This window comes from Anomaloglossus baeobatrachus, chromosome 2 (genome assembly GCF_048569485.1).
Source record: "Anomaloglossus baeobatrachus isolate aAnoBae1 chromosome 2, aAnoBae1.hap1, whole genome shotgun sequence".
Lineage (NCBI taxonomy): Eukaryota > Metazoa > Chordata > Amphibia > Anura > Aromobatidae > Anomaloglossus > Anomaloglossus baeobatrachus.
Genome location: NC_134354.1, coordinates 794,129,060 through 794,156,676, shown reverse-complemented (window position 1 = coordinate 794,156,676; position 27,617 = coordinate 794,129,060). Strand labels below are relative to the sequence as shown.

The 27,617-nt window shown below is 50.7% G+C and overlaps 1 protein-coding gene across 1 annotated transcript in view; it reads left to right on the top strand.

Moving 5' to 3' along the window:
- The first annotated feature begins 2,395 nt into the window (after nt 1-2,395).
- The window catches only part of LOC142290097 (protein sel-1 homolog 3-like), a 172,029-nt gene continuing 146,807 nt past the window's right edge, over nt 2,396-27,617 (top strand). Inside the window, exons 1-2 of the mRNA XM_075334031.1 lie at nt 2,396-2,498; nt 2,755-2,894. Coding sequence (XP_075190146.1) covers nt 2,396-2,498; nt 2,755-2,894 — 243 coding nt within the window. The remainder of the gene's footprint in view (nt 2,499-2,754; nt 2,895-27,617) is intronic.

Below are 27,617 nucleotides of genomic sequence, written 5' to 3'. Positions count from 1 at the left end.
GGTTGGATGGAGGCGTTTGTGAACAGCAGTTTTCAGCTCTTTCCACAGATTCTCGATTGGGTTCAGGTCTGGACTGTGACTTGGCCATTCTAACACCTGGATACAGTTATTTGTGAACCATTCCATTGTAGATTTTGCTTTATTTTTGGGATCATTGTCTTGTTGGAAGACAAATCTCCGTCCCAGTCTCAGGTCTTTTGCAGACTCCAACAAGTTTTCTTCAAGAATGGTCCTGTATTTGGCTCCTTCCATCTTCCCATCAATTTTACCATCTTCCCTGTCCCTGCTGACGAAAAGCAGGCCCAAGCCATGATGCTGCCACCACCATGTTTGACAGTGGGGATGGTGTGTTCAGGGGGATGAGCTGTGTTTTTTTTACGCCAAACATATTGATAACTCCAGCCGTTATCACAAAGAACAGACAAGAATCAAAAACTGCAGGGCTGCTAGTCAGGCTGCATCAAACGCATCCAGCGATAGAGTCCCATCAGCAACCCACATACCGAGCGGTGGAGTCTCAACAACATCCCACATATCTGGCTGTGGAGTTCCTATCCCTGTTCTGGCCAATTCACCTCAAGCTGTGATGGCTGGTGAGTGCAATGGGGCTTGGGGGGCGCTATATAGCTTACATTTAGTCCCCGCTTTGACGGCCCTAGCAGAGCACCTGTCAAAACAAGGTCAAATTCAAAAACCCAGTCAAGCTAGTGTCCATAAGGACTCCTATTGTTGCAGAGTCTCACCGTTAGGGACCCACCTAGATGACGCTACCAAACAAAACATATGGGATAATTCATATGTGGACATTTGGACCCTAATATCAATGGATCAGCACACCGTAGACAAGGAACACAGACCCTTTTCTGATAGACCCTTTGACCGAAATCCAAAAGTAGTTAAAACCATAAATAACTGTCTGCAGGCGCTTTTTGTGATAGGCTGTGTCATGGGGCAGAGGTGTGCTGAGTTATTCACTTACCAGCACCTTATCACAGCCCATATAAATCTCATGGCGGTTCTGCTTGGTGGCGATACGACGAGGAATTCCATTGACGTTTATCGCTTCAACTATACATTGGGTGGAGCGTTAGAACAACTGATGTATGGCTCAGGTTAATGACCGCCCCAAAATAGATCTTCATTCATGGCCAGGCCACTGGGCTCAGAAATAACCAAAGTCAGGGTCCAGTGGCCGTGTGACGCCCAGGAGCCTGCTGGCTATTTAATGAGTTACATTGCCGTTTCTACGGACTTTCTAAGTACAAGAGTACTGCCCCCGTGCTCGGCAGCCGAGCCACTCGGATCCGGACTCGCTGGTGGGTGGCTCTAGTGTCTCCGGACCCGGGGGGTCTCACGGTCACTTCAACCAAAGGAGGGGTTGTGGATTTGGGACGTAGATGTATGGCCGGAGCCTTGTTTGAATTCGTGACGCCACCCATGGGATGTGGTGAAGGTGGACACCACCGCTGCAGTTACGGGGCACCCGGGGGAGAAGTTGCCCAGCAAGTTGTTAACCCCTCCGTGGGCAGGGATGGTGGCCCCGGGACCCGTTGGGGGTTGTTTGGGAGGTGCAGGATGACGAGTGACTGGAGAGTGCTGGTGTACTCACTATGAGTAATCACAGACAGGTCTCTGGTAAACCAAGATGATGGTGGTCGGTGCCCGCAGCCGGCTGCAGTCTGGTTCCCCACCCGGCTGGTGGTCTCTGTCTTTCTCCCGCACCTTTGTGAATGGTGGACTGCCTGGGCTTGCAACATCAGGAGTCCGCTTCCGGTTGGATGTGGCCGAAGGAGCCCTTTGCCCGCAGACGCTGGCCCGTGGGATCTCTGAGCAGTGGCGGTGGCGTTCTATCCCCCTCGTTGGGCTGTTGTCTTCAGTCGGGACTTTGAGTGGGCCTCAATGAGTTAATTAGCTAGCCCCCCATAGCTTCTGGACCTAGCTTCAGGGTCTGAGTACCCCCCTTTGTGCTCCGGTTTCCGAGTCGGTTCCCCGGGTCGGTACCGGCGGGCTACAACCCTGTCCCGGTCCACCTCGGTTCCACCGAGCCGTCTTCCCGAGTCCTGCAGACAGAGGCCTCCGTATGCCTCCTAGCCAAAGGTACCAGGGCTCCTACCCCGGCACCTGTAAGTTCTGCTCCAGGCCTGACACACAGGCCTGACCTCCACTCCTGAACTCTGACAAGACTGTTCTCCTCCGTGTACTTCCCCGCCTCAGGCTGTCTGAGACTCCTCGGTGGGCGTCTTCCAACCGCCTGGTTCCACCCCCTGGTGTGTCCATCAAGCCCTGAGGGGGTGACTAGGGTTTTAAGTGTTTGGCTGCTGTCACCTTGTTAGGGAACGGTGTTGTGCGGGGCCCTATCTGTGACTACCTGGCCTGGCCAGGGCGTCACACAAGCATGAGTGCTCCTCTTCTGAAGCAGCCCACTATGTCATTAAATGCCCTCGCCCGGTATAAAAAACTCCCAGGAAAGATCGTGCCAAGTGACCAAAAAGACGCCGGTGAATGTACACGCGATGTCCCCCCGGCTAAACCTGTATCCCAATAAATCAGCGGCAGGCCAAATTAGTTTCAGTTTTTCTTTTTATTTCTTGATCCCTTTTCAATTTACCAATTTACCCATTTTTTTTATCAGATAACCTAAAATCGGCAGCCTCATGGGTTGCGACAAAAGATAAACAAAGAAGTTGAATTAGGTAGATCTGAAGGCCCATTCACAACCCCCCCTTTTTCCAGATTTATGGGTTTCACCTTTAGGAGTTGTCCCGAAGAAGGAACCCAGCAAGTTTCGGCTCATCCATCATTTGTCTCACCCTAATGGTCGCTCGGTGAATGACGGAATTCACTTAGAGGACACTTCTGTGTCCTACGTCTCGTTTGACAGAGCGGTTTCGCTTGTACGAGATGCAGGTCCTGAAGCATTATTAGCTAAATCAGATATTGACTCGGCCTTTTGCCTTCTCCCGATACACCCAGATTCTTATCATCTTTTGCCTCCAATGTAATCCTCATGGGTACGGTATTTTCCAGCTGGCTCTCGTTGGTCGCTAGGGGTGCTAAGCATCCTGATTACAGAATTAGGTCTTCTAACAGTTTACGTGGTGATCTGCGGTATGGAGACAATTTTTAACATCAGTTGTAATTATATGTTGGGCTCAGAAGTGGTTAACCAGGATCTGGAATTATTCACTAATGCGTCAGGTTCGGGTGGTTTTGGTGCCATTTTTGGTAAGGAATGGTGCCAGGGTGTGTGGCCTTCCTCTTGGCAGGACTCCCACCTATGTAAGAATGTAACCTCTTGGAATTATTCCCCATTGTTGCAGCTGTGGAGCTCTGCCATGAGGAACTTCCCAATCGAAAGATTTGCTTTTGGACGGACAACCAGTCCATAGTACATTGTATAAATAATTTAACATCTTCATTACTGGTTTTGGGTCTCTAAAGGCAGCGTTACACGCAACGATTTATCGTGCGATTGCATGAGCGATTGCACTCTCCCCCGTCGTTTGTACGTTGTGGAGACACGGGGGTCAGTGGGTGCTCTCCTGTGGAGACACAGGGGTCAGTGGGTGCTCTCGTCCGCTGGTCCGGCCGCCTTTAGAAAGACAGCGTGGCCCAGGGCTCATCCCAACTGAACGCCGGCCTCCTTACCCGTGGGCGAAACACTACTCAGACAACACAGGGTGAGGGAATCACAATATTAAGAATTTATTGGATCCACAAACAATGAACGGCACATAACACATAACCAGCAAAACACACACATGTAACAGGTAACAGAGTCTCCCCCTTCCGCTGCTCACCAGGGATTAGAATGTCCGTGCCTCAGAGGTTCCAGGGCCACTTACTCCAATCCAGCAGCACCCCGCTTTCGGCGGGCACCCACCGAGAATGGAATAACGCCAGATTTAGGAAGCTGGCTGAGGACCGCAAAGTCTGTAGTCAGGTGACTGGATTGTCCCAAGCTGGGTTCCTTCCTTAGGTAGGCCTTGATATCAAAGCCGAATCCTTGCAATCGATGCTGAAGTCCATATAGTGTTATAATCCAGGTTTGCTTATGGCCTGCCAATGGGATCCGCAGGTCCTAGATTGGTATCATGTAGTGTGGCGCCCTGGACTAGCCAGGTCGTCACAGGTACTGCAACAACACACCCCACACCCCGAGATAGGCACATCAGTTACACACAAATCCTTGTTCCCTCTCTCCAGGAGCTGATGTCCACACCCGGTGGGGTGGAGCCAGACGGTTGGCCCCACCCACTGAGGAGTTCACAGTCCTGGAGGCGGGAAAGGAAGTCAGATGAGTTAGGGAGAGTGAAGGAGAAGGAGTAAGTGGCAAGAGAGGAGCAGACAGACCGTGTACGGGTACGTGGCCCGGGCACCAAGAGCAAGGTTGGCAGACAGTGGTGGCCGTCTGCAGGAGAGGCCGATTGACGCGGAACTGTAGGACCGGGGACGGGAGGTGGCCCGCCGGTACCGAACCGGGGAGTGAAGAGAAGCCCGCACAAACCGGCAGGACCTTCAGACCCCGACCAGGCTTGGAGTCGCCGTTAAACAGGTCAAATCCGTTAGCGACCGGAACCTCCGGGGTTTCCAAGCAGCAAAGACACGATTGAAGGCAACCGTCCAAACCGAGAAAGGGAAATACAGCTACCACCACAGCTAGAATTCCCAGGGCCAGAGCCTGCGGGCAAAAGGGCTCCTCCGGCACATATACACGCTGGGGAGCGGGTTACCGGTGGGAAGCCATCGGGACCGAAGATACACAACAGGTGCAGGGAAAGGCAGCCACCACCAACCGTCCGGGAGTAACCACAGCAGCCGGCTGCGGGACCCGTCCATCCAGCCGTTTGTTTTACCGAAGACGCTGTATACGTTATTGGCTGAGTGAGTACTACCGTGCCGTCCGGCACTGCGCTGCCACCGCGACCCTGCACCCATCCAACCCTGCCTCCCCGTCACACCTCACCGGGCCCCAAGACCACCAACCCCTACCCACGGAGGGGGAAACAACATCCCAGCTGCTCCCTGTCATCGCTCCCAGGATCCCCCGTCAGCAGCAGCGGTGGTGCCCCAACCTCACCACAAACCGTGGGTGGCGTCACGGACCAACTCCCCAAAACCCAAAACCACCCCTTTCACTCACGGGCGAGGAGCGCCGCTCGAGCCCCCGGATCCGGCCCACCGCTCGAGCCACCGAGCAGCAGCAGCAGCAGCCGGACCCGAGCGTCGTGAGCGCAGCGTCCCCCTCCCCGCCCGCGACAGAATCAATGCTGCTCTATAAATATTCATAATAATCTCTGTATACTGAAAGGTTTTGCATCTTTCTACCACATTTTGACTGCTCCCCATTTTTGGGGTTTTATTGTTACATCTTTTTTCTTTTCTTGTCTTGTAATCTTTGCTGTTTTTGCTCCAAATTTCTCAAAATCCCAAACACAATTTTATAAAATTTTATAATAAAAATATATATATTTTTTTTTTCTTGAAAAATGTTTTCTGACCATTTATCGAAATAAAAAGTTGCATATTTTGCAAAAGGCGCCGAAATTCCACAAAACTAAGTGACGGAGATATAATCAGTGCTGCGGGGACGGACGATGAATCCGGAGAAAGTATCGGGGAAATGTAAACAGAGAAACAACAAGTGAATAATAATAGATGGAGAGAAGAAGCAATGGACGAATCCTCCGGAGAGAACAGGCGGGAATGTAATAGAGAGTCGCAGCCGCCATTTCTTCTTCTTTCTCTTCTCACTTCTTTGTAGCTGAGGTGTGTAGAGGAGAATCCCCTGCGCTGATACATTGTGACGACTCTCCAGCACGGGCCGGTGTATGAGGCTCGGGTCACATCCGGCTTGTACACATCAGTGATGCTTGTAATCGGCCGCCACATGTCGCACGCCGCCGCTCCGAAGTCTGATGTTTACATGCCCTGTGCAATTTTGGACAAACCTAATAAAAGCGAGAAAATAACATTTTTTTACCACCTCCTGCCCGTTTTTGTCTATGGATACTCCTAAATCTCTGAATCGTTTTTTACCACCTCCTGCCTCTTTTAGTCTATGGATAAGCCTCATATACCTCTGACTCGTTTTCTACCACCTCCTGCCCGTTTTTGTCTATGGATTCGCCTCGTATACCTCTGAATAGTTTTCTACCACTTCCTGCCCATGTTAGTCTATGCATATGTCGCGGGCGGAGGAGGGGACGCTACGCTCTCCCACTGCTCGGGTCCGGCCGCTGCTGCGGCTGCTGCTCGGTGGTGGCTCGAGCGGTGGGCCGGATCCCGGGGACTCGAGCGGCGCTCCTCGCCCGTGAGTGAAAAGGGGATTTGATTGTGGGGTTTTGATTATTGTCCGTGACGCCACCCACGGTTGTGGTGATATTGGTGACACCACCGCTGCTCTGGACGGGGATCCCGGGAGCGGTGACAGGGAGCAGCTTTGTTGTTAGTGTCGCGGGCGAAGGAGGGGACGCCGCGCTCTCCCACTGCTCGGGTCCGGCTGCTGCGGCCTGCTGCTGCTCGGTGGCTCGAGCGATGGGCCGGATCCCGGGGACTCTAGCGGCGCTCCTCGCCCGTGAGTGAAAGGGGTTTGGTGGTTGGGATAATGTATTGTCCGTGAGGCCACCCACGGTTGTGGTGATTGAGGGTACACCACCGCTGCTCTGGCTGGGGAGCCCGGGAGTGATGGTATGGAGCAGCCAGTTGTTGTTTTGCCCCTCCGTGGGTAAGGGTTGGTGATCCCGGGGCCCAGTGATGGGGTTGGGTAGTGGACAGGCGGGTTATGGGGCCTGTGGAGGTGCAGGGGCGCAGGGACAGCGCTGTGCCGCACGGCACGGAGGTACTAACTCAGCCAGTAAACACGACACAGTTCTCGGTAAACAAACGGCTGGTTGGACGGGTCCCTCGGACGGTTACGGTGCTGGTGTTCCCTGCAGTTGACGGTGACGGTCTCTTCCCTGCACCTATGTGTAATCTTCTGGTAGCGATGGGTTCCCACCGGTAACCCGCTCCCCGACCTGGATATGAGCCGGAGGAGCCCCACTCTTGCCCGCAGGCGCTGGCCCTGGGAAACTGGTGCCTTGGCGGTGGCGGTGTCTCCCCTTAACGGTCGGACTGTTGCCTTTAATCGGGACTTGGATGTTGGGAGACAGAGGTCCCCTTCACTGACGGATTTGGCAAATTATGGCGACTCCTAGCCTTGCCGGGATCCGAAAGGCCCCTGCCCTGGTGCTGACTGTTCCTTGTATACCGCTCCGGTACCGCCGGGTCACCACTCGTCCACGGTCCTTTCGGCAACCTCGGAGCAATCTCTCCTGCAGACGGTCACTGCCGTCTGCCAACCTTGCTGTCTCAGTCCGGGGCACACACCCGGACCAACTTCAGGCTTCTTGCTGTCACTTTTCTCTGTCACTTTCAACTCTCCTCTTACTCCCACTGTTTACTCCTTCACTTTCCTAGCTTCACTGCCTGGTTTTCCCGCCTCCAGGACTGTGAACTCCTCGGTGGGCGGAGCCAACCGCCTGGCCCACCCCCTGGTGTGGACACCAGCCCCTGGAGGAAGGCAACAAGTGTCTCAACGGTGTCTCCCTCACTTGGTTGGACTGTTGCCTTCTGTCGAGACTTGGCTGTTGGGAAACCCAGGAGGTCCCCTTCACTAACGAATTTGGCAAATTCACGGCGACTCCTAGCCTTGCCGGGGTCCGTAAGCCCTGCCAGATGGTGCTGACTTCTCTTCGTGTACCGGTCCGGTACCGCCGGGCCACCGCCCGTCCACGGTCCTTACGGTAGACTCCAATCGGCCACTCCTGCAGACGGTCACCACCGTCTGCCAACCTTGCTGATCTGTCCGGGCCACACACCCGACCAACTTCAGGCTGCTTAACTGCCACTTTCCTCCTTCCACTTTCACTCCCCTAGCTTATCTGCCTGGTTTTCCCGCCTCCAGGACTGTGAACTCCTCGGTGGGCGAGGCCAACCGCCTGGCTCCACCCCCTGGTGTGATCATCAGCCCCTGGAGGAAGGCAACAAGGGTTTTGTGTTCTGACTTCGGTGTGCCTGACCGGGAGTGTGGGGTGTGTGGGTGTTGTGCTCTGTGGCCCCTGGCTTGTCCAGGGCGCCACACATACGCCTTATATACCTCTGAATTGTTTTTTTTATCATTACGTGCCTGATGTTAAACACTACACTAATGTGAACTAAACCTGAGGCCGCTTCTCATCCCTCGATATAAATGATGATGATCCTCATTCACTGACATGAAACAGAGATCTTATTAATAAGAAATGGAAATGCAAATAGATTAGAAAGCTGCAGATCTTCCATTATACGGTGACATAATCCTATTTACATGGGACTGCCGGGCCGTTTATTGTAGATTGTGAGCTCCTGGGGTCACGGCTATCCTCACCCTCCGCACTGACACCTGATGCTGGGATCCTCTGCACATATATCACTTTCTGGAGGTTTCCTCCATGTCCCGCAGCTTGTAATCTTGGTGTTTGTTCAGATTTCACACCCTTTAATCAAACACGGCAGGGTTCAGTGTGCACCGCCGCCATGTATTCGTGTCTTACTCATCAGGGATGTAGGACTTCACCTTCCCGGTGCCAAAGGCTTTTAACTCCTTCCAAGACCATTCTAACTATTCCTGGGAAAGCTGGGTGACAGCCAACATGGCCGCCTAGTGCTGACTTATCACTCGGGAGTAGGGGAAAGCTGGGTGACAGCCAACATGGCCGCCTAGTACTGACTTATCATTCAGGAGTAGGGGAAAGCTGGGTGACAGACAACATGGCCGCCTAGTGCTGACTTATCACTCGGGAGTAGGGGAAAGCTGGGTGACAGCCAACATGGCCGCCTAGTGCTGACTTATCACTCAGGAGTAGGGGAAAGCTGGGTGACAGCCAACATGGCTGTGGCGCCCCTGACCTGGTCAGGCACCACTGAGTACTGCACCCATGCTGGGGACAGTACAATACAGGTAATCCAGAAGGCTGACCGAGGTGTGACTACACAGGCGCATAGTGATCAGGTCTCACACATGTACCTATGAGAGGACCCCTGGGGATCCCAGGAGGGGGAAAAGCCTTCACCTCCACTGGAATAGTGGAGGGGGCCAAAAGCCTCCATCTCCTCTCAAGGGGTGTGGTAAGAGAATCTGGTTGCTAGGTGGCGTAGGCAGGCACAAAAGGGAAAAGAGAAGGCGGAGTAAACAGTCTAGGGTCTGCAGCAGAGTGTGGAGGAGTGAGGAGCAGGAAAGTGAAGCTCTGACAGGAGCAGCAGTGAAGGTCCCAGATGTGAGCCGGTTCAGAGCAGAGTCCAGGGAGCTCCGAGGAGAGCTGACCCCTTCCCCTGGGCTGCTGTAGTCTGACAGCGTCCGCGCAGTGGCTACCGACGGGGGAGAACGGTCACCTAGGAGTGCTACCCGAAACCCATCTCCAGCTAGAGAGAGAGCACAGAGTGGGAAGTAAGGAGACTGCTAGGGAGAACCAGGCCCAAACGGGCGGCAGATCCCGGAGCGGGGATAGATCCACCTTTCCCTGCTAAACCTGCCGGTGTGGGGCCCTCAAAGCCCACACCACAACACCACAAAAGCCGCAGCCACGTAGCCACAGTTAGGGCCCATAGCTCACAGGAGGCAAGCAGCTGGAGTGAGCTGGTCCAGGCCACAAGCAAACGGCAAACGAAGGGGAGTGAGGCTTCAGCAACTTCCCTGGGTGACCCCCATAGGGACTAAAAGTCGGGGTCACCCCAAACCACCAAGGGCTAAGGAAGGCGAGTTGGTAGTCACCATCAGAAGTCAGCCTGAAGGATACCTGGTTCCCGCCTGGTTCATCCTAGCTACGCCCGGGTTACTCACCCTGCCACCTGAAGTGAGTAAAAACCCTGAAAGACATTCTGCCTGTGTGGAGTTATTCTGCGCCTTGTGGTTCTACGCACCTACACAGGGCCCTGGGGCTAGCCTCACTCTCAGGAGGCTATTCCAACTAACTGCACTCACCATCAGCCCCAGGCGTCCCTCAACCTGCAGTGGCGGTCCCTACTGGCCGCAATTCTGAGAGTGGCGTCACGACAAGAAGAAGATCTCCTACCTGTGACCAGATCCAGCTGAGTGGAGTCCCTGAAGGTAATGCACCGACACAACACCGGTGGGGCTTCACATCTGGCGTCACGAACAGGATAAGGACTAGACCTGTTCAGACAGGTGACCATGTGCCTGGGCGGTCCGCTTGAAAAATTGGAAGCGCCGCCATATTGCCACCATGAAAAGCGCGCTGAAAAACAACAGCAGCCCGCGCTGGGAGAAGTTACCGCCCACGAAGAGGTGTGGCTACCCAGAGATCCCCTGCAGAGTTCTGACCTCGCTTGTGGAGAGAGCGGAAGCGTCCAGAGACGGCGGAACGGAAAAGAAGCCAGCAGCTTGTTGCTAGAGAAAATGGCGTCTGAATGCAGAGACCCAGAGCCGGGCTCCGCTGCCTGGTGGTGCCGGGAGCTCGCCGAGTTCTGCGATCAACTGGAGGCCAGGGTCGGAAGGCTGATCAGAGAGGGACGGACGGAGTTTCTGTGGATGACCTCGGCGGTTCAGGCCTATGAGGGGAGAGCCGCGCGCCGAGTGCCAGACCGGGCGGTGACGACTCAGACCCCGATGCTGCCACCGATGGGTGAGTCCAGTGATGCCCCTGCCGGCGCGAGTGCCCCGACCCCTGCTGCCACGGCCGCAGTCCCTGAAGAGGCGCCCGGCGCGGCGACGCTGAGCCAGGCCGCAACCACGCCAGGTGCGGCCCGCCAAGCCCCGGCCGCCGCAGCGATGCCCTGCTCGGCCCACCAAGACCCGGTCCCTGCAGCGATGCCCTGCCCGGCCCGTAAAGAACCGGCTGCCACCGCGACCCTCATCCGCGCTGCAGGTGTGACGCTGACCCAGGCCGCCGCCATGCTAGGCCCGGCCCGCCGAGACCCCACCGCAGCAGCAACGCTCGTCCGCGCCGCAAGTGAGGTGCTGAACCAGGCCGCAGCCCCGCCAGGTGCGGCCCGCCAAGCTCCGATCGCTGCAGCGACGCCCAGCCCAGCCTGCAAAGACCCCATCGCAGCTGCGACGTCGATCCAAGCTGCGCCAGAAACGCCCATCCAGGCCGCCGCCATGCCAGGCGCGGCCCGCCAAGACCAGGCCGCCGCTATGCCAGGCGCGGCCCGCCAAGATAAGATTGCATCACCATTTACCCCGGCCTGCAAGGCCAGAGCAGACACCGCTCCCCAGTCCAAAGAGGTCCCTGCTGGAAAGCCCACGCTGGGGGAGGACCCCGCATACTGGCAGCTGAAGGCTGACATGGAGGCCAAGTTTCCACAATGGTTGGTGGACCAGTACATACTCCCTCCGCATACCCCCAAGACGACTCCTGCAGCAATCATGCCAAAGAGATCCCTGCCTGGGCCTGCTGAAGAAAGTCCATCCCCAGCACTGCCACCAAAGGAGTGCTCAGAAGAACTAAGGGGGAGGGGAGGCCAGGAAGCTGAGGAGCTGACTCAGGAGCCACCAGCAGTGGACCCATGCCCAGAGCCGGAGATGTTGCCATATTCTCGCTGGGATGAAGAGGAAGATTTATCCAGCAACCTCACCTGGGAGCCTGCCAGCCGTGAAGCAGCCACCCAGCAGAATCAAGCCCGCAAGACACGGCGCCGTAGTAGAACCCAGTCTTTCCCTGCACCGCCATCCCCAGAGCAGAGAGAAGTCACGGCCAGAGACCTAGAAGAAAAACGGTTCCTGAGAAGAGCCAAAGCACAGGTCAGAGGACCTCTTTGTAGAGGAGTTGTGGAAGACTTTAACTTGAAGAGCGGATACGGCTTTATAGTGGCATCAGGTATGAAAGAGGGCATTTTTGTCAATAGACGAGACGTCAAAGCCCACTTGCCCAGAGGACACCCTGGCAGAAACTTAAAGATGGGAGACTCCGTACAATTTACCATGCATCAAGGAGAAAGAGGCTGGTATGCGCTAGATGTAGCACCATGTCCTAAGGAAGAAGACAGGAAAGACAGCGATAAAGAAAGAAAAGACAAAGGACCTACTGATGAGACAACCACAGATGAAGAAAGAGATCAAGGAAACAACAGGTGCCGCAGCCCTACAGGCCCAAGCCCTGGTATGGAGGAATCCACATAAAGTACAGAAAGAAGCATAGAAGTTACCAGTTTGAAAAAGTTTGTTTTGCAACGTTTTACAAGTTTAAGAATGTGCCCACATAAACTCATGTGAGAAATGAACCTTAAGGCTATGAACTGGCTATAGCCACAAACTCTCGCAGTGTAAATAGTTACACCAGAGGGCACCACCACCACCAGAGTCAGCCTGTTTAGGGGCTTGGCTCGTCTGCAACCAGGGAGCACGTCCGTATATAGGGCCTTGGCTTACCTGCAACCAGAGAGCATGCCTGTTTATGGGGCCTGGCTCTCCACCACAAAGAGGGTACCTGGTCAGCACCAACTGTGGAGGCCGCCTCTGGATCCTGCCAGAAGTGGCTGAAGGCGCGGCTCCACCAGGCCAGGTATACCCTGAAGACCACCAGACCATGAAAGCCGCCTCTACATCCTGCCAGAAGTGGCTGAAGGCGCGGCCAACGTGAGAGGGTTTTGGGTGGGTTAACGGACTTGTGGGTGGAGGGTGGTGATGTATGGTACCTGGTGCTTTTAAAAAAATGTTTTACATGTTTTAATGTTTTATGCATTTTAAAATGTTGTCTTGCAGCCCGAGGACGTGCTGGTGATAACTAAGGGGGAATGTGGCGCCCCTGACCTGGTCAGGCACCACTGAGTACTGCACCCATGCTGGGGACAGTACAATACAGGTAATCCAGAAGGCTGACCGAGGTGTGACTACACAGGCGCATATGCAAATGTATGTAAAGCGCTGTGGAATTAATAGCGCTATATAAATGAATAAAAATTATTAATTAATTATTAATTATAGTGATCAGGTCTCACACATGTACCTATGAGAGGACCCCTGGGGATCCCAGGAGGGGGAAAAGCCTTCACCTCCACTGGAATAGTGGAGGGGGCCAAAAGCCTCCATCTCCTCTCAAGGGGTGTGGTAAGAGAATCTGGTTGCTAGGTGGCGTAGGCAGGCACAAAAGGGAAAAGAGAAGGAGGAGTAAACAGTCTGCAGCAGAGTGTGGAGGAGTAAGGAGCAGGAAAGTGAAGCTCTGACAGGAGCAGCAGTGAAGGTCCCAGATGTGAGCCGGTTCAGAGCAGAGTCCAGGGAGCTCCGAGGAGAGCTGACCCCTTCCCCTGGGCTGCTGTAGTCTGACAGCGTCCGCGCAGTGGCTACCGACGGGGGAGAACGGTCACCTAGGAGTGCTACCCGAAACCCATCTCCAGCTAGAGAGAGAGCACAGAGTGGGAAGTAAGGAGACTGCTAGGGAGAACCAGGCCCAAACGGGCGGCAGATCCCGGAGCGGGGATAGATCCACCTTTCCCTGCTAAACCTGCCGGTGTGGGGCCCTCAAAGCCCACACCACAACACCACAAAAGCCGCAGCCACGTAGCCACAGTTAGGGCCCATAGCTCACAGGAGGCAAGCAGCTGGAGTGAGCTGGTCCAGGCCACAAGCAAACGGCAAACGAAGGGGAGTGAGGCTTCAGCAACTTCCCTGGGTGACCCCCATAGGGACTAAAAGTCGGGGTCACCCCAAACCACCAAGGGCTAAGGAAGGCGAGTTGGTAGTCACCATCAGAAGTCAGCCTGAAGGATACCTGGTTCCCGCCTGGTTCATCCTAGCTACGCCCGGGTTACTCACCCTGCCACCTGAAGTGAGTAAAAACCCTGAAAGACATTCTGCCTGTGTGGAGTTATTCTGCGCCTTGTGGTTCTACGCAAAGACACAGGGCCCTGGGGCTAGCCTCACTCTCAGGAGGCTATTCCAACTAACTGCACTCACCATCAGCCCCAGGCGTCCCTCAACCTGCAGTGGCGGTCCCTACTGGCCGCAATTCTGAGAGTGGCGTCACGACAAGAAGAAGATCTCCTACCTGTGACCAGATCCAGCTGAGTGGAGTCCCTGAAGGTAATGCACCGACACAACACCGGTGGGGCTTCACATGGCCGCCTAGGGCTGACTTATCATTCAGGAGTAGGGGAAAGCTGGGTGACAGCCAACATGGCCGCCTAGTGCTGACTTATCACTCAGGAGTAGGGGAAAGCTGGGTGACAGCCAACATGGCCGCCTAGGGCTGACTTATCATTCAGGAGTAGGGGAAAGCTGGGTGACAGCCAACATGGCCGCCTAGTGCTGACTTATCACTCAGGAGTAGGGGAAAGCTGGGTGACAGCCAACATGGCCGCCTAGGGCTGACTTATCATTCAGGAGTAGGGGAAAGCTGGGTGACAGCCAACATGGCCGCCTAGTGCTGACTTATCACTCAGGAGTAGGGGAAAGCTGGGTAACACCGGGGACACTTTCAGGGCAGGTGCCTGTTTTCTTGGGTCAGATGCATTATAGTATAATACCGCTATACTCTAATATACAGAGGCCTCTGCACCTGCACAGAAGAGACCTCAGACCCCGGTCATGTATGGGGGGCTCGCCAGGATAAGACTCGTGCTGCCGGACAGCCGGGATCAGAGTTTCCAGGATCTGAAAGTTTCCAGGATCTGAAAGGTTAAAGTGACTCAACAAACATCTTTTCCTTTCATTGGATTAACCCTTGAGATGACGGCTGTTGCTGGAAGCTCCACGTATTACAATGCATTGTGTGTGTGAACAGGCAACGAGAGCTGACACCCGGCACTGACACCGGACACCATCCAAGGACCCCACAACTCGACACCGGACACCATCCAAGGACCCCACAACTGACACTGGACACCATCCAAGGACCCCACAACTGGACACCGGACACAATCCAAGGACCCCACAACTGGACACCGGACACCATCCAAGGACTCAACAACTGCTAGAAGGTCCTTGATGAGCTGCACCCTCCATATCCTGGAGACTGTGCAGAGGATGGTGGTCTGACTACTGGATACCGATCAATCTGAGGGAACGAGGAGAACATATGAAGGATGGGAAAGTGGGGTGTGGGGGAGACCCTGTGCACACTCCTCTGCCAGGTAAGAGACAGTAACGATAGGAAATAATCATAACCTGCAGAGTATATAGATCAGTCCCGTGTAATGTCACCTATACATCTCTGCCGACTGTAATAGATTCAACTGACTATGTTTATCTCCATCATTCTCAATATATTCTCCTTTGTTATTCTCAGTATAATCTCCTCCATTATTCTCAGTATAATCTCCTCCATCATTCTCAGTATAATCTCCTCCATAATTCTTGGTATATTCTCCTCCATAATTCTTGGTATATTCTCCTCCGCTATTCTCAGTATAATCTCCTCCATCATTCTCAGTATAATCTCCTCCGTTATTCTCAGTATATTCTCCTCCATCATTCTCGGTATATTCTCCTCCATCATTCTCAGTATCATCTCCTCCATCATTCTTGGTATATTCTCCTCCATCATTCTTGGTATATTCTCCTCCATCATTCTCAGTATATTCTACTCCATCATTCTTGGTATATTCTCCGCCATCATTCTCAGCATATTCTCCTCCATCATTCTCAGTATATTCTCCTCCATTATTCTCAGTAGAATCTCCTCAATTATTCTCAGTATAGTCTCCCCCATCATTCTCAGTATATTCTTCTCCATCATCCTCAGTATATTCTCCCCCATCATTCTCAGTATATTCTTCTCCATCATCCTCAGTATATTCTCCTCCGTCATTCTCAGTATATTCTCCTCCATCATTCTCAGTATATTCTCCGCCATCTTTCTCAGTATATTCTCCTCCATCATTCTTGGTATATTCTCCTCCGTCATTCTCAGTATATTCTCCTCCATCATTCTCAGTATAGTCTCCTCCATCATTCTCAGTATATTCTCCTCCATCATTCTCGGTATATTCTCCTCCGTCATTCTCAGTATATTCTCCTCCATCATTCTCAGTATAGTCTCCTCCATCATTCTCAGTATATTCTCCTCCATCATTCTCAGTATATTCTCCTCCATCATTCTCAGTATATTCTCCTCCATCATTCTCAGTATAGTCTCCTCCATCATTCTCAGTATATTCTCCTCCATCATTCTTGGTATATTCTCCTCCGTCATTCTCAGTATATTCTCCTCCATCATTCTCAGTATATTCTCCTCCGTCATTCTCAGTATATTATCCTCCATCATTCTCAGTATATTCTCCTCCGTCATTCTCAGTATATTCTCCTCCGTCATTCTCAGTATATTCTCCTCCATCATTCTCAGTATATTCTTCTCCATCATTCTCAGTATATTCTCCTCCGTCATTCTCAGTATATTATCCTCCATCATTCTCAGTATAGTCTCCTCCATCATTCTCGGTATATTCTCCTCCATCATTCTTGGTATATTCTCCTCCATCATTCTCAGTATATTCTCCTCCATCATTCTCAGTATAGTCTCCTCCATCATTCTCAGTATATTCTCCTCCATCATTCTCAGTATAGTCTCCTCCATCATTCTCAGTATATTCTCCTCCATCATTCTCAGTATAGTCTCCTCCATCATTCTCGGTATATTCTCCTCCATCATTCTTGGTATATTCTCCTCCATCATTCTCAGTATATTCTCTTCCATCATTCTCAGTATATTCTCCTCCATCATTCTCAGTATATTCTCCTCCATCATTCTCAGTATATTCTCCTCCATCATTCTCAGTATAGTCTCCTCCATCATTCTCAGTATATTCTCCTCCATCATTCTTGGTATATTCTCCTCCATCATTCTCAGTATATTCTCCTCCATCATTCTTGGTATATTCTCCTCCATCATTCTCAGTATATTCTCCTCCATCATTCTCAGTATATTCTCCTCCATCATTCTCAGTATATTCTCCTCCATCATTCTTGGTATATTCTCCTCCGTCATTCTCAGTATATTCTCCTCCATCATTCTCATTATATTCTCCTCCATCATTCTCAGTATATTCTCCTCCATCATTTTCATTATATTCTCCTCCGTCATTCTCGGTATATTCTCCTCCATCATTCTCAGTATATTCTCCTCCGTCATTCTCGGTATATTCTACTCCATCATTCTTGGTATATTCTCCTCCATTATTCTCAGTAGAATCTCCTCCATTATTCTCAGTATAATCTCCTCCATCATTCTCAGTATATTCTTCTCCATCATCCTCAGTATATTCTCCTCCGTAATTCTCAGTATATTCTCCTCCATCATTCTCAGTATATTCTCCGCCATCTTTCTCAGTATATTCTCCTCCATCATTCTTGGTATATTCTCCTCCGTCATTCTCAGTATATTCTCCTCCATCATTCTCAGTATAGTCTCCTCCATCATTCTCAGTATATTCTCCTCCATCATTCTTGGTATATTCTCCTCCATCATTCTCAGTATATTCTCCTCCATCATTCTCAGTATATTCTTCTCTATCATCCTCAGTATATTCTCCTCCATCATTCTCAGTATATTCTTCTCTATCATCCTCAGTATATTCTCCTCCATCATTCTCAGTATATTTTCCTCCAACATTCTCAGTATATTCTCCTCCATCATTCTCAGTATATTTTCCTCCATAATTCTCAGTATAATCTCCTCCATCATTCTCAGTATATTCTCCTCCATCATTCTCAGTATAGTCTCCTCCATCATTCTCAGTATATTCTTCTCCATCATCCTCAGTATATTCTCCTCCATCATTCTCAGTATAATCTCTTCCATCATTCTCAGTATAGTCTCCTCCATCATTCTCAGTATTTTCTCCTCCATCATTCTCATTATATTCTCCTCCATCATTCTCAGTATATTCTCCTCCATCATTCTCATTATATTCTCCTCCGTCATTCTCGGTATATTCTCCTCCATCATTCTGAGTATAATCTCCCCCATCATTCTCAGTATATTCTCCTCCATCATTCTCAGTATATTCTCCTCTTCTATTCTCAGTATAATCTCCTCCATCATTCTCAGTATATTCTCCTCCATCATTCTCAGTATAATCTCCTCCATCATTCTTGGTATATTCTCCTCCAACATTCTCAGTATAATCTCCTCCATCATTCTCAGTATATTCTCCTCCATCATTCTTGGTATATTCTCCTCTGTCATTCTTGGTATATTCTCCTTCATGATTCTCAGTATATTCTCCTCCATCATTCTCAGTATATTCTCTTCCATCATTCTCACTATATTCTCCTCCATCATGCTCAGTATATTCTCCTCCGTCATTCTCAGTATATTCTCCTCCGTCATTCTCAGTATATTCTCCTTCATCATTCTCAGTATATTCTCCTCCGTCACTCTCAGTATATTTTCCTCTTCTATTCTCAGTATATTCTCCTCCATCATTCTTGGTATATTCTCCTCCATCATTCTCAGTATAATCTCCTCCATCATTCTCAGTATATTCTCCTCCATCATTCTCAGTATATTCTTCTCCATCATTCTCAGTATATTCTCCTCCATTATTCTCAGCATAATCTCCTCCATCAATCTCAGTATAGTCTCCTCCATCATTCTCAGTATAGTCTCCTCCATCATTCTCAGTATATACTTCTCCATCATCTTCAGTATATTCTCCTCCATCATTCTCAGTATATTCTCCTCCATCATTCTCAGTATATTCTCCTCCATTATTCTCAGTATATTCTCCTCCATCATTCTTGGTATATTCTACTCCATCAGTCTTGGTATATTCTCCTCCATCATTCTCAGTATATCCTCCTCCGTCATTCTCATTATATTCTCCTCCACAATTCTCAGTATAATCTCCCCCATCATTCTCAGAATATTCTCCTCCGTCATTCTCGGTATATTCTCCTCCATTATTCTCAGTATAATCTCCTCCATAATTGTCAGTATATTCTCCTCCATCATATCTCAGTATATTCTCCTCCATCATTCTCAGTATATTCTCCTCTTCTATTCTCAGTATATTCTCCTCCATCATTCTTGGTATATTCTCCGCCATCATTCTCAGTATATTCTTCTCCATCATCCTCAGTATATTCTCCTCCATCATTCTCAGTATATTCTCCTCCATCATTCTCAGTATATTCTCCTCTTCTATTCTCAGTATAATCTCCTCCATCATTCTCAGTATATTCTTCTCCATCATCCTCAGTATATTCTCCTCCATCATTCTCAGTATAATCTCCGCCATCATTCTTGGTATATTCTCCTCCATCATTCTCAGTATATTCTCCTTCATCATTCTCAGTATATTCTCCTCCGTCACTCTCAGTATATTTTCCTCTTCTATTCTCAGTATATTCTCCTCCATCATTCTTGGTATATTCTCCTCCATCATTCTCAGTATAATCTCCTCCATCATTCTCAGTATATTCTCCTCCATCATTCTCAGTATATTCTTCTCCATCATTCTCAGTATATTCTCCTCCATTATTCTCAGCATAATCTCCTCCATCAATCTCAGTATAGTCCCCTCCATCATTCTCAGTATATTCTTCTCCATCATTCTCAGTATATTCTCCTCCATCATTCTCAGTATATTCTTCTCCATCATTCTCAGTATATTCTCCTCCATTATTCTCAGCATAATCTCCTCCATCAATCTCAGTATATTCTCCTCCATCATTCTCAGTATATTCTTCTCCATCATCTTCAGTATATTCTCCTCCATCATTCTCAGTATATTCTCCTCCATCATTCTCAGTATATTCTCCTCCATCATTCTCAGTATATTCTCCTCCATCATTCTTGGTATATTCTACTCCATCAGTCTTGGTATATTCTCCTCCATCATTCTCAGTATATCCTCCTCCGTCATTCTCATTATATTCTCCTCCACAATTCTCAGTATAATCTCCCCCATCATTCTCAGAATATTCTCCTCTTCTCGTCTCAGTATAATCTCCTCCATCATTCTCAGTATATTCTCCTCCGTCATTCTCGGTATATTCTCCTCCATTATTCTCAGTATAATCTCCTCCATAATTGTCAGTATATTCTCCTCCATCATATCTCAGTATATTCTCCTCCATCATTCTCAGTATATTCTCCTCTTCTATTCTCAGTATATTCTCCTCCATCATTCTTGGTATATTCTCCGCCATCATTCTCAGTATATTCTTCTCCATCATCCTCAGTATATTCTCCTCCATCATTCTCAGTATATTCTCCTCCATCATTCTCAGTATATTCTCCTCCATCATCCTCAGTATATTCTCCTCCTTCATTCTCAGTATATTCTTCTCCATCATTCTCAGTATATTCTCCACCATCATTCTCAGTATAATCTCCTCCATCAATCTCAGTATAGTCTCCTCCATCATTCTCAGTATATTCTCCTCCATCATTCTCAGTATATTCTCCTCCATCATTCTCAGTATATTCTCCTCCGTCATTCTCGGTATATTCTCCTCCATCATTCTCAGTATATTCTCCTCTTCTATTCTCAGTATAATCTCCTCCATCATTCTCAGTATATTCTTCTCCATCATCCTCAGTATATTCTCCTCCATCATTCTCAGTATAATCTCCTCCATCATTCTTGGTATATTCTCCTCCATCATTCTCAGTATATTCTTCTCCATCATCCTCAGTACATTCTCCTCCATCATTCTCAGTATAATCTCCTCCATCATTCTCAGTATATTCTCCTCCATCATTCTTGGTAAATTCTTCTCTGTCATTCTTGGTATATTCTCCTTCATGATTCTCAGTATATTCTCCTCCATCATTCTTGATGTATTCTACTCCATCAGTCTTGGTATATTGTCCTCTTATATTCCCAGTATAAACTCCTCCATCATTCACGGTATATTCTCCTCCATCATTCTTGGCATATACTCCTCCATCATTCTCACTATATTATCTTCCATGATGCTCAGTATATTCTCCTCCGTCATTCTCAGTATATTCTCCGCCATCATTCTTGGTATATTCTCCTTCATCATTCTCAGTATATTCTCCTCCATCATTCTCAGTATATTTTCCTCTTCTATTCTCAGTATATTCTACTCCATCATTATTGGTATATTCTCCTCTGTCATTCTTGGTATATTCTTCTCCATCATTCTCAGTATATTTTCCTCTTCTATTCTCAGTATATTCTCCTCCATTATTCTCACTATATTCTCCTCCATCATTCTCAGTATATTCTCCTCCGTCATTCTCAGTATATTGTCCTCGTATATTCTCCTCCGTCATTCTTGGTATATTCTCCTTCATCATTCTCAGTATATTCTCCTCCGTCATTCTTGGTATTATTATTATTATTATTATTTATTTATAGAGCACCATTAATTCCATGGTGCTGTACATGAGAAGGGGGTTACATACAAAATACGTATACAAGTTACAGTAGACAGACTAGTACAGAGGGAAGAGGGCCCTACCCTTGCGGGCTTACATTCTATAGGATTATGGGGAGGAGACAATAGGTGGGGAGTAGGTCAGGCGGCGGCTCCGCACGGTGGTCGGGCGGCAGCTCCGCACGGTGGTCGGGCGGCAGCTCCGCACGGTGGTCGGGCGGCAGCTCCGCACGGTGGTCGGGCGGCAGCGAGTTCATTGTAGATTGTAGGCATTTCTGAACAGGTGCGTTTTCAGGTATATTCTCCTCCATCATTCTTGGTATATTCTACTCCATCAGTCTTGGTATATTCTCCTCCATCATTCTCGGTATATTCTCCTCCATCATTCTCAGTATATTCTCCTCCATCATTCTCAGTATATTCTCCTCCGTCATTCTCAGTATATTCTCCTCCATCATTCTCAGTATATTCTCCTCCATCATTCTCAGTATATTCTCCTCCATCATTCTCAGTATACCCTCCTCCATAATTGTCAGTATAACCTCATCCATCATTCTCAGTATAATCTCCTCCATAATTGTCAGTATAATCTCCTCCATCATTCTCAGTATATTCTGCTCCATCATTCTCAGTATATTCTCCTCCATAATTGTCATTATATTCTCCTCCATCATTCTCAGTATATTCTCCTCCATCATTCCCAGTATAATCTCCTCCATAAGTGTCAGTATAATCTCCTCCATCATTCTCCGTATATTCTCCTTCATCATTCTCAGTATAATCTCCTCCAGAATTGTCAGTATAATCTCCTCCATCATTCTCAGTATAATCTCCTCCATAAATGTCAGAATATTCTCCTCCATCATTCTCAGTATATTCTCCTCCATCCTTCCCAGTATAATCTCCTCCATAAGTGTCAGTATAATCTCCTCCATCATTCTCCGTATATTCTCCTTCATCATTCTCAGTATAATCTCCTCCAGAATTGTCAGTATAATCTTCTCCATCATTCTCAGTGTAATCTCCTCCATCATTCTCAGTATATTCTCCTCCATCATTCTCAGTATAATCTCCTCCATCATTCTCAGTATATTCTCCTCCATCATTCTCAGTATATTCTCCCCTTCTATTTTTAGTATATTCTCCTCCATCATTCTCAGTATGTTCTCCTCCATTATTATCAGTACATTCTCCTCCATCATTCTCAGTATATTCTCCTCCATTATTATCAGTACATTCTCCTCCATCATTCTCAGTATATTCTCCTCCATTATTCTAAGTATATTCTCCTCCATCATTCTCAGTATATTCTCCTCCATCATTCTCAGTATATTCTCCTCCATCATTCTCAGTATATTCTCCCCTTCTATTTTTAGTATATTCTCCTCCATCATTCTCAGTATGTTCTCCTCCATTATTATCAGTACATTCTCCTCCATCATTCTCAGTATATTCTCCTCCATTATTATCAGTACATTCTCCTCCATCATTCTCAGTATATTCTCCTCCATTATTCTCAGTATATTTCCCTCCATCATTCTCAGTATATTCTCCTCCGTCATTCTCAGTATATTCTCCCCTTCTATTCTCAGTATATTCTCCTCCATCATTCTCAGTATATTTCCCTCCATCATTCTCAGTATATTCTCCTCCGTCATTCTCAGTATATTCTCCCCTTCTATTCTCAGTATATTCTCCTCCATCATTCTCAGTATATTCTCCTCCATCATTCTCAGTATATTCTCCTCCGTCATTCTCAGTATATTCTCCCCTTCTATTCTCAGTATATTCTCCTCCGTCATTCTTGGTATATTCTCCTCTTATATTCTCTGTATATGTCGCGGGCGGGGAGGAGGGTGTCAGCACACCGCGCTCACCCCTTCTGCTCGGGTCCGGCAGCTGCTCAGTGGTGGTTCGAGCGGTGGGCCGGATCCCGGGGTTTCTCGAGCGACACTCCTCGCCCGTGAGTGAAAGGGGGGTTTTGGGATGTTGGGATAATGTCCGTGACGCCACCCACGGTTGTGGTGATGTGTAGCACCACCGCTGCTCAATGCGGGGATCCCGGGGATGGTGATGGGGAGCAGCCAGGTGTTGTGTTGCCCCTCCGTGGGTAGGGGTTGGTGATCCCGGGGCCCGGTGATGGCTTGGGAGGTGCAGGGCTTGGTGGGCGCAGGGACGCGGTGGCAGCGCTGTGCCTTGCGGCACTGTGGTACTCACTCAGCCTGAGACTTGGACACAGTTTGTACGGTAAACCAAACGGCTGGTAGGACGGTCCCACAGACGGCTGCTTTGCTTCCCCGGTAGGTGACGGTGATGTCCCTCTTCCTTGCACCTGTATGTACGGATGGTTGCGATGGGTCCCCACCGGTAACCCGCTCCCCGGCTTCAAGCTGGGCCGGAGGAGCACTACACTTTGCCCGCAGGCGCTGGCCCTCAGAGACTGGTGCCCTGGCGGTGGCGGTGCCTCTGTTGTACAGGTTGGACTGTTGCCTTCAATCGGGACTTGGTTGTTGGGGGAATCTACGTCCCCTTCACTGACGGATTCGGCAAATTTGGCGACTCCTAGCCTTGCCGGGGTCCCAGAGGCCCCTGCCCTGGTGCTGACTGTCTTTCGGAACACTGCTCCAGACCACCGGGCACACAGCCAACGGGGTCCTTCCAGGAACTTCCAAACGGTCCCCCTCCGGACAGTCACCACCGTCGCTGACCTTGCTGATCTGGCCCTACACAAAGCTGGGCTCTCAGGCTTTCCTTCCTTCTTGTCACCTCACTTGCTTTCCTCCTTTACTCCTCTTTCCCTCCAAACTTTCACTTCGTTGTTTACTTTAGCTCGTCCCTGAGCTGACTGCCTGACACTTCCTGCCTCCAGAGTTGTGAGCTCCTTGGTGGGCGGAGCCAACCGCCTGGCCCACCCCCTGGTGTGCATCATCAGACTCCTGGAGGAAGGCAACAAGGATTTCTGGTTAGCAGATGTGCCTACCTGGAGTGTGGGGTGTGGTGGTGTTGTGACCTGTGTCCCCTGGCTTGCCCAGGGCGACACATTCCCCCTTAGCAAAATGCAGACCGTCCGCGGGCTGCCGTCCTACACCGGTTTTATTTTTCTGTAAAAAGGGGATAACAGGGTTAAACAAACAATAAATGACATTTTTTTATAACTTCTTCCCAAGACGGGAGGCACATTTTACTTTTAACGTTTCAACGGTATACGGTCACGGTTTCCGCTCTCTCCCACCCAAGTAACCTGGCCCTGATGCTGCCCCTAAAACCCAGGCAGCACCCCTTGACCCACAGTCCAGCACACGGTACCCGAGCGGGATCTGTCCTTCCCTCCAGAGGGTAGCCACCGGTTCCTTTGGTGGCTGGGCCCTGGCCTGCTCTGCTCAGGGCCCTCCCTCCAACCTGCCTCTCCGGAGGCGGCCTGCGGAAAACGGTAACGGTAACCAACATATTTACAAGCCACTAACGTTTGTGGTTGCCCTGCAAAGTTCACGGGCTTGTCCATGGATAGTTCCCATGCATTTTTAAACGGTCCCCACGGGGACAACGGTGCCGGCTCCAGCCGGTTGCAAATCACACGGTGAATCAGGTGAACTTCTTCGGTCATCATCTTTTCATATCATCTTTCAAAACTTTTCAAACTTTTTCAAACAAGCAACAAAGTGGTGGTCCCAACGGGGACTGTGCAGCGGCACTCCGCTGCCTTTTGCGGCTCAGCAGTCCATTCTCACTCGTGGGGCTCTAGTGCCACCTTCACACGGTGCACCGCTCTGGACCCCAATGGTAGCTCGCTGCAGGCGATCTTCTTCCATATTCATGCGGGCATGCACATCCGCTCTACACCCCTCTCGGGCATCGATCTCCCTGCGCAGCTGCTGTTGCCGCCGCTCCCAGCCGGGAGTACTTTCTGTTTGCTCCGGTTCAGCGTGTGCGGGGGACGGACCCAGCCAGAGTTCCTCCGTGTCGGCTACGTCCGGCACCTTCAGTAATAAGGGACCCCGCTGTGACATGGCCTCCTCTGCCTCCTGGCAGCTGCATCCCCGCCGTGCCTCCGGTGCATCTTTGCTGACGGGCTCAGCCTTTGGCTTCTTCCATAGAAGCGGTTCAGGGTGGTCATGAGCTTCTGCTGCAGGTCGGTCCGCCGGGGCGGATTGGCAAGGTACCGCTACCGGTGGTGGTGGTAGCGGGCCTAGTGGCGGGGCAGCAGCAGCTAACGCGGGTAGCGGGAGAGGCAGCAGGGTGAACGGGTGTAGGCCGGGCCCCTCAGCCGCAGCGGCCGATCCCTCGGGAATACAGGGACGTGGGTCTCTTACCCGTTCCTCCAAATCTTCCTCCACCTCGCATCTCCGCATAGCAGCCACCACTTCCACCATGTCGGCCTCCCACTCCTCCAGGAGGAGCTGCACGCGGACCTGCAGACGGCTGCTTAGCTGGGCGGTCCGGACTTCCACCCACGCCGCCATGCCGGGCGCGGGGACCACGGTGTTGTTGGTCGGACTCAGCATCTTTAACAGCGGCCTCTTCCAGGAACCAGTCAATGGCCGCAGGGTCCTGGCGTCCCTGCTTCCACAGCCGCGCTCACATGCGGCCAGCCGCCATCGCGTCCCCCTTAGCTCTTTCCGGCCCCTCCTCTCTCGGGGCGGGGTTTTGGCCTTCGCGCCTCTACTGCTCGAGAAGACGCTCGAGCGGGAACTTTTCGCGCCAAAGATGGCGGCTTCTGAAATTTTTCTGCCGGATACCTCCGGCGGTAACAAGGCGCACCTCTACCAGACGGCAGAGCGGTAAGATCCTGTTCGTGACGCCAAGTTGTCGCGGGCGGGGAGGAGGGTGTCAGCACACCGCGCTCACCCCTTCTGCTCGGGTCCGGCAGCTGCTCAGTGGTGGCTCGAGCGGTGGGCCGGATCCCGGGGTTTCTCGAGCGACACTCCTCGCCCGTGAGTGAAAGGGGGGTTTTGGGATGTTGGGATAATGTCCGTGACGCTACCCACGGTTGTGGTGATGTGTAGCACCACCGCTGCTCAATGCGGGGATCCCGGGGATGGTGATGGGGAGCAGCCAGGTGTTGTGTTGCCCCTCCGTGGGTAGGGGTTGGTGATCCCGGGGCCCGGTGATGGCTTGGGAGGTGCAGGGCTTGGTGGGCGCAGGGACGCGGGGGCAGCGCTGTGCCTTGCGGCACTGTGGTACTCACTCAGCCTGAGACTTGGACACAGTTTGTACGGTAAACCAAACGGCTGGTAGGACGGTCCCACAGACGGCTGCTTTGCTTCCCCGGTAGGTGACGGTGATGTCCCTCTTCCTTGCACCTGTATGTACGGATGGTTGCGATGGGTCCCCACCGGTAACCCGCTCCCCGGCTTCAAGCTGGGCCGGAGGAGCACTACACTTTGCCCGCAGGCGCTGGCCCTCAGAGACTGGTGCCCTGGCGGTGGCGGTGCCTCTGTTGTACAGGTTGGACTGTTGCCTTCAATCGGGACTTGGTTGTTGGGGGAATCTACGTCCCCTTCACTGACGGATTCGGCAAATTTGGCGACTCCTAGCCTTGCCGGGGTCCGAGAGGCCCCTGCCCTGGTGCTGACTGTCTTTCGGAACACTGCTCCAGACCACCGGGCACACAGCCAACGGGGTCCTTCCAGGAACTTCCAAACGGTCCCCCTCCGGACAGTCACCGCCGTCGCTGACCTTGCTGATCTGGCCCTACACAAAGCTGGGCTCTCAGGCTTTCCTTCCTTCTTGTCACCTCACTTGCTTTCCTCCTTTACTCCTCTTTCCCTCCTCACTTTCACTTCGTTGTTTACTTTAGCTCGTCCCTGAGCTGACTGCCTGACACTTCCTGCCTCCAGAGTTGTGAGCTCCTTGGTGGGCGGAGCCAACCGCCTGGCCCACCCCCTGGTGTGCATCATCAGACTCCTGGAGGAAGGCAACAAGGATTTCTGGTTAGCAGATGTGCCTACCTGGAGTGTGGGGTGTGGTGGTGTTGTGACCTGTGTCCCCTGGCTTGCCCAGGGCGACACATATATTCTCCTTCATGATTCTCAGTATATTCTACTCCATCATTCACGGTATATTCTCCTCCATCATTCTTGGCATATACTCCTCCATCATTGTCACTATATTCTCCTCCATCATTCTCAGTATATTCTCCTCCGTCATTCTTGGTATTTTCTCCTTCATCATTCTCAGTATATTCTCCTCCATCATTCTTGGTATATTCTCCTTCATCATTCTCAGTACATTCTCCTCCATCATTCTCAGTATATTTTCCTCTTCTATTCTCAGTATATTCTCCTCCATC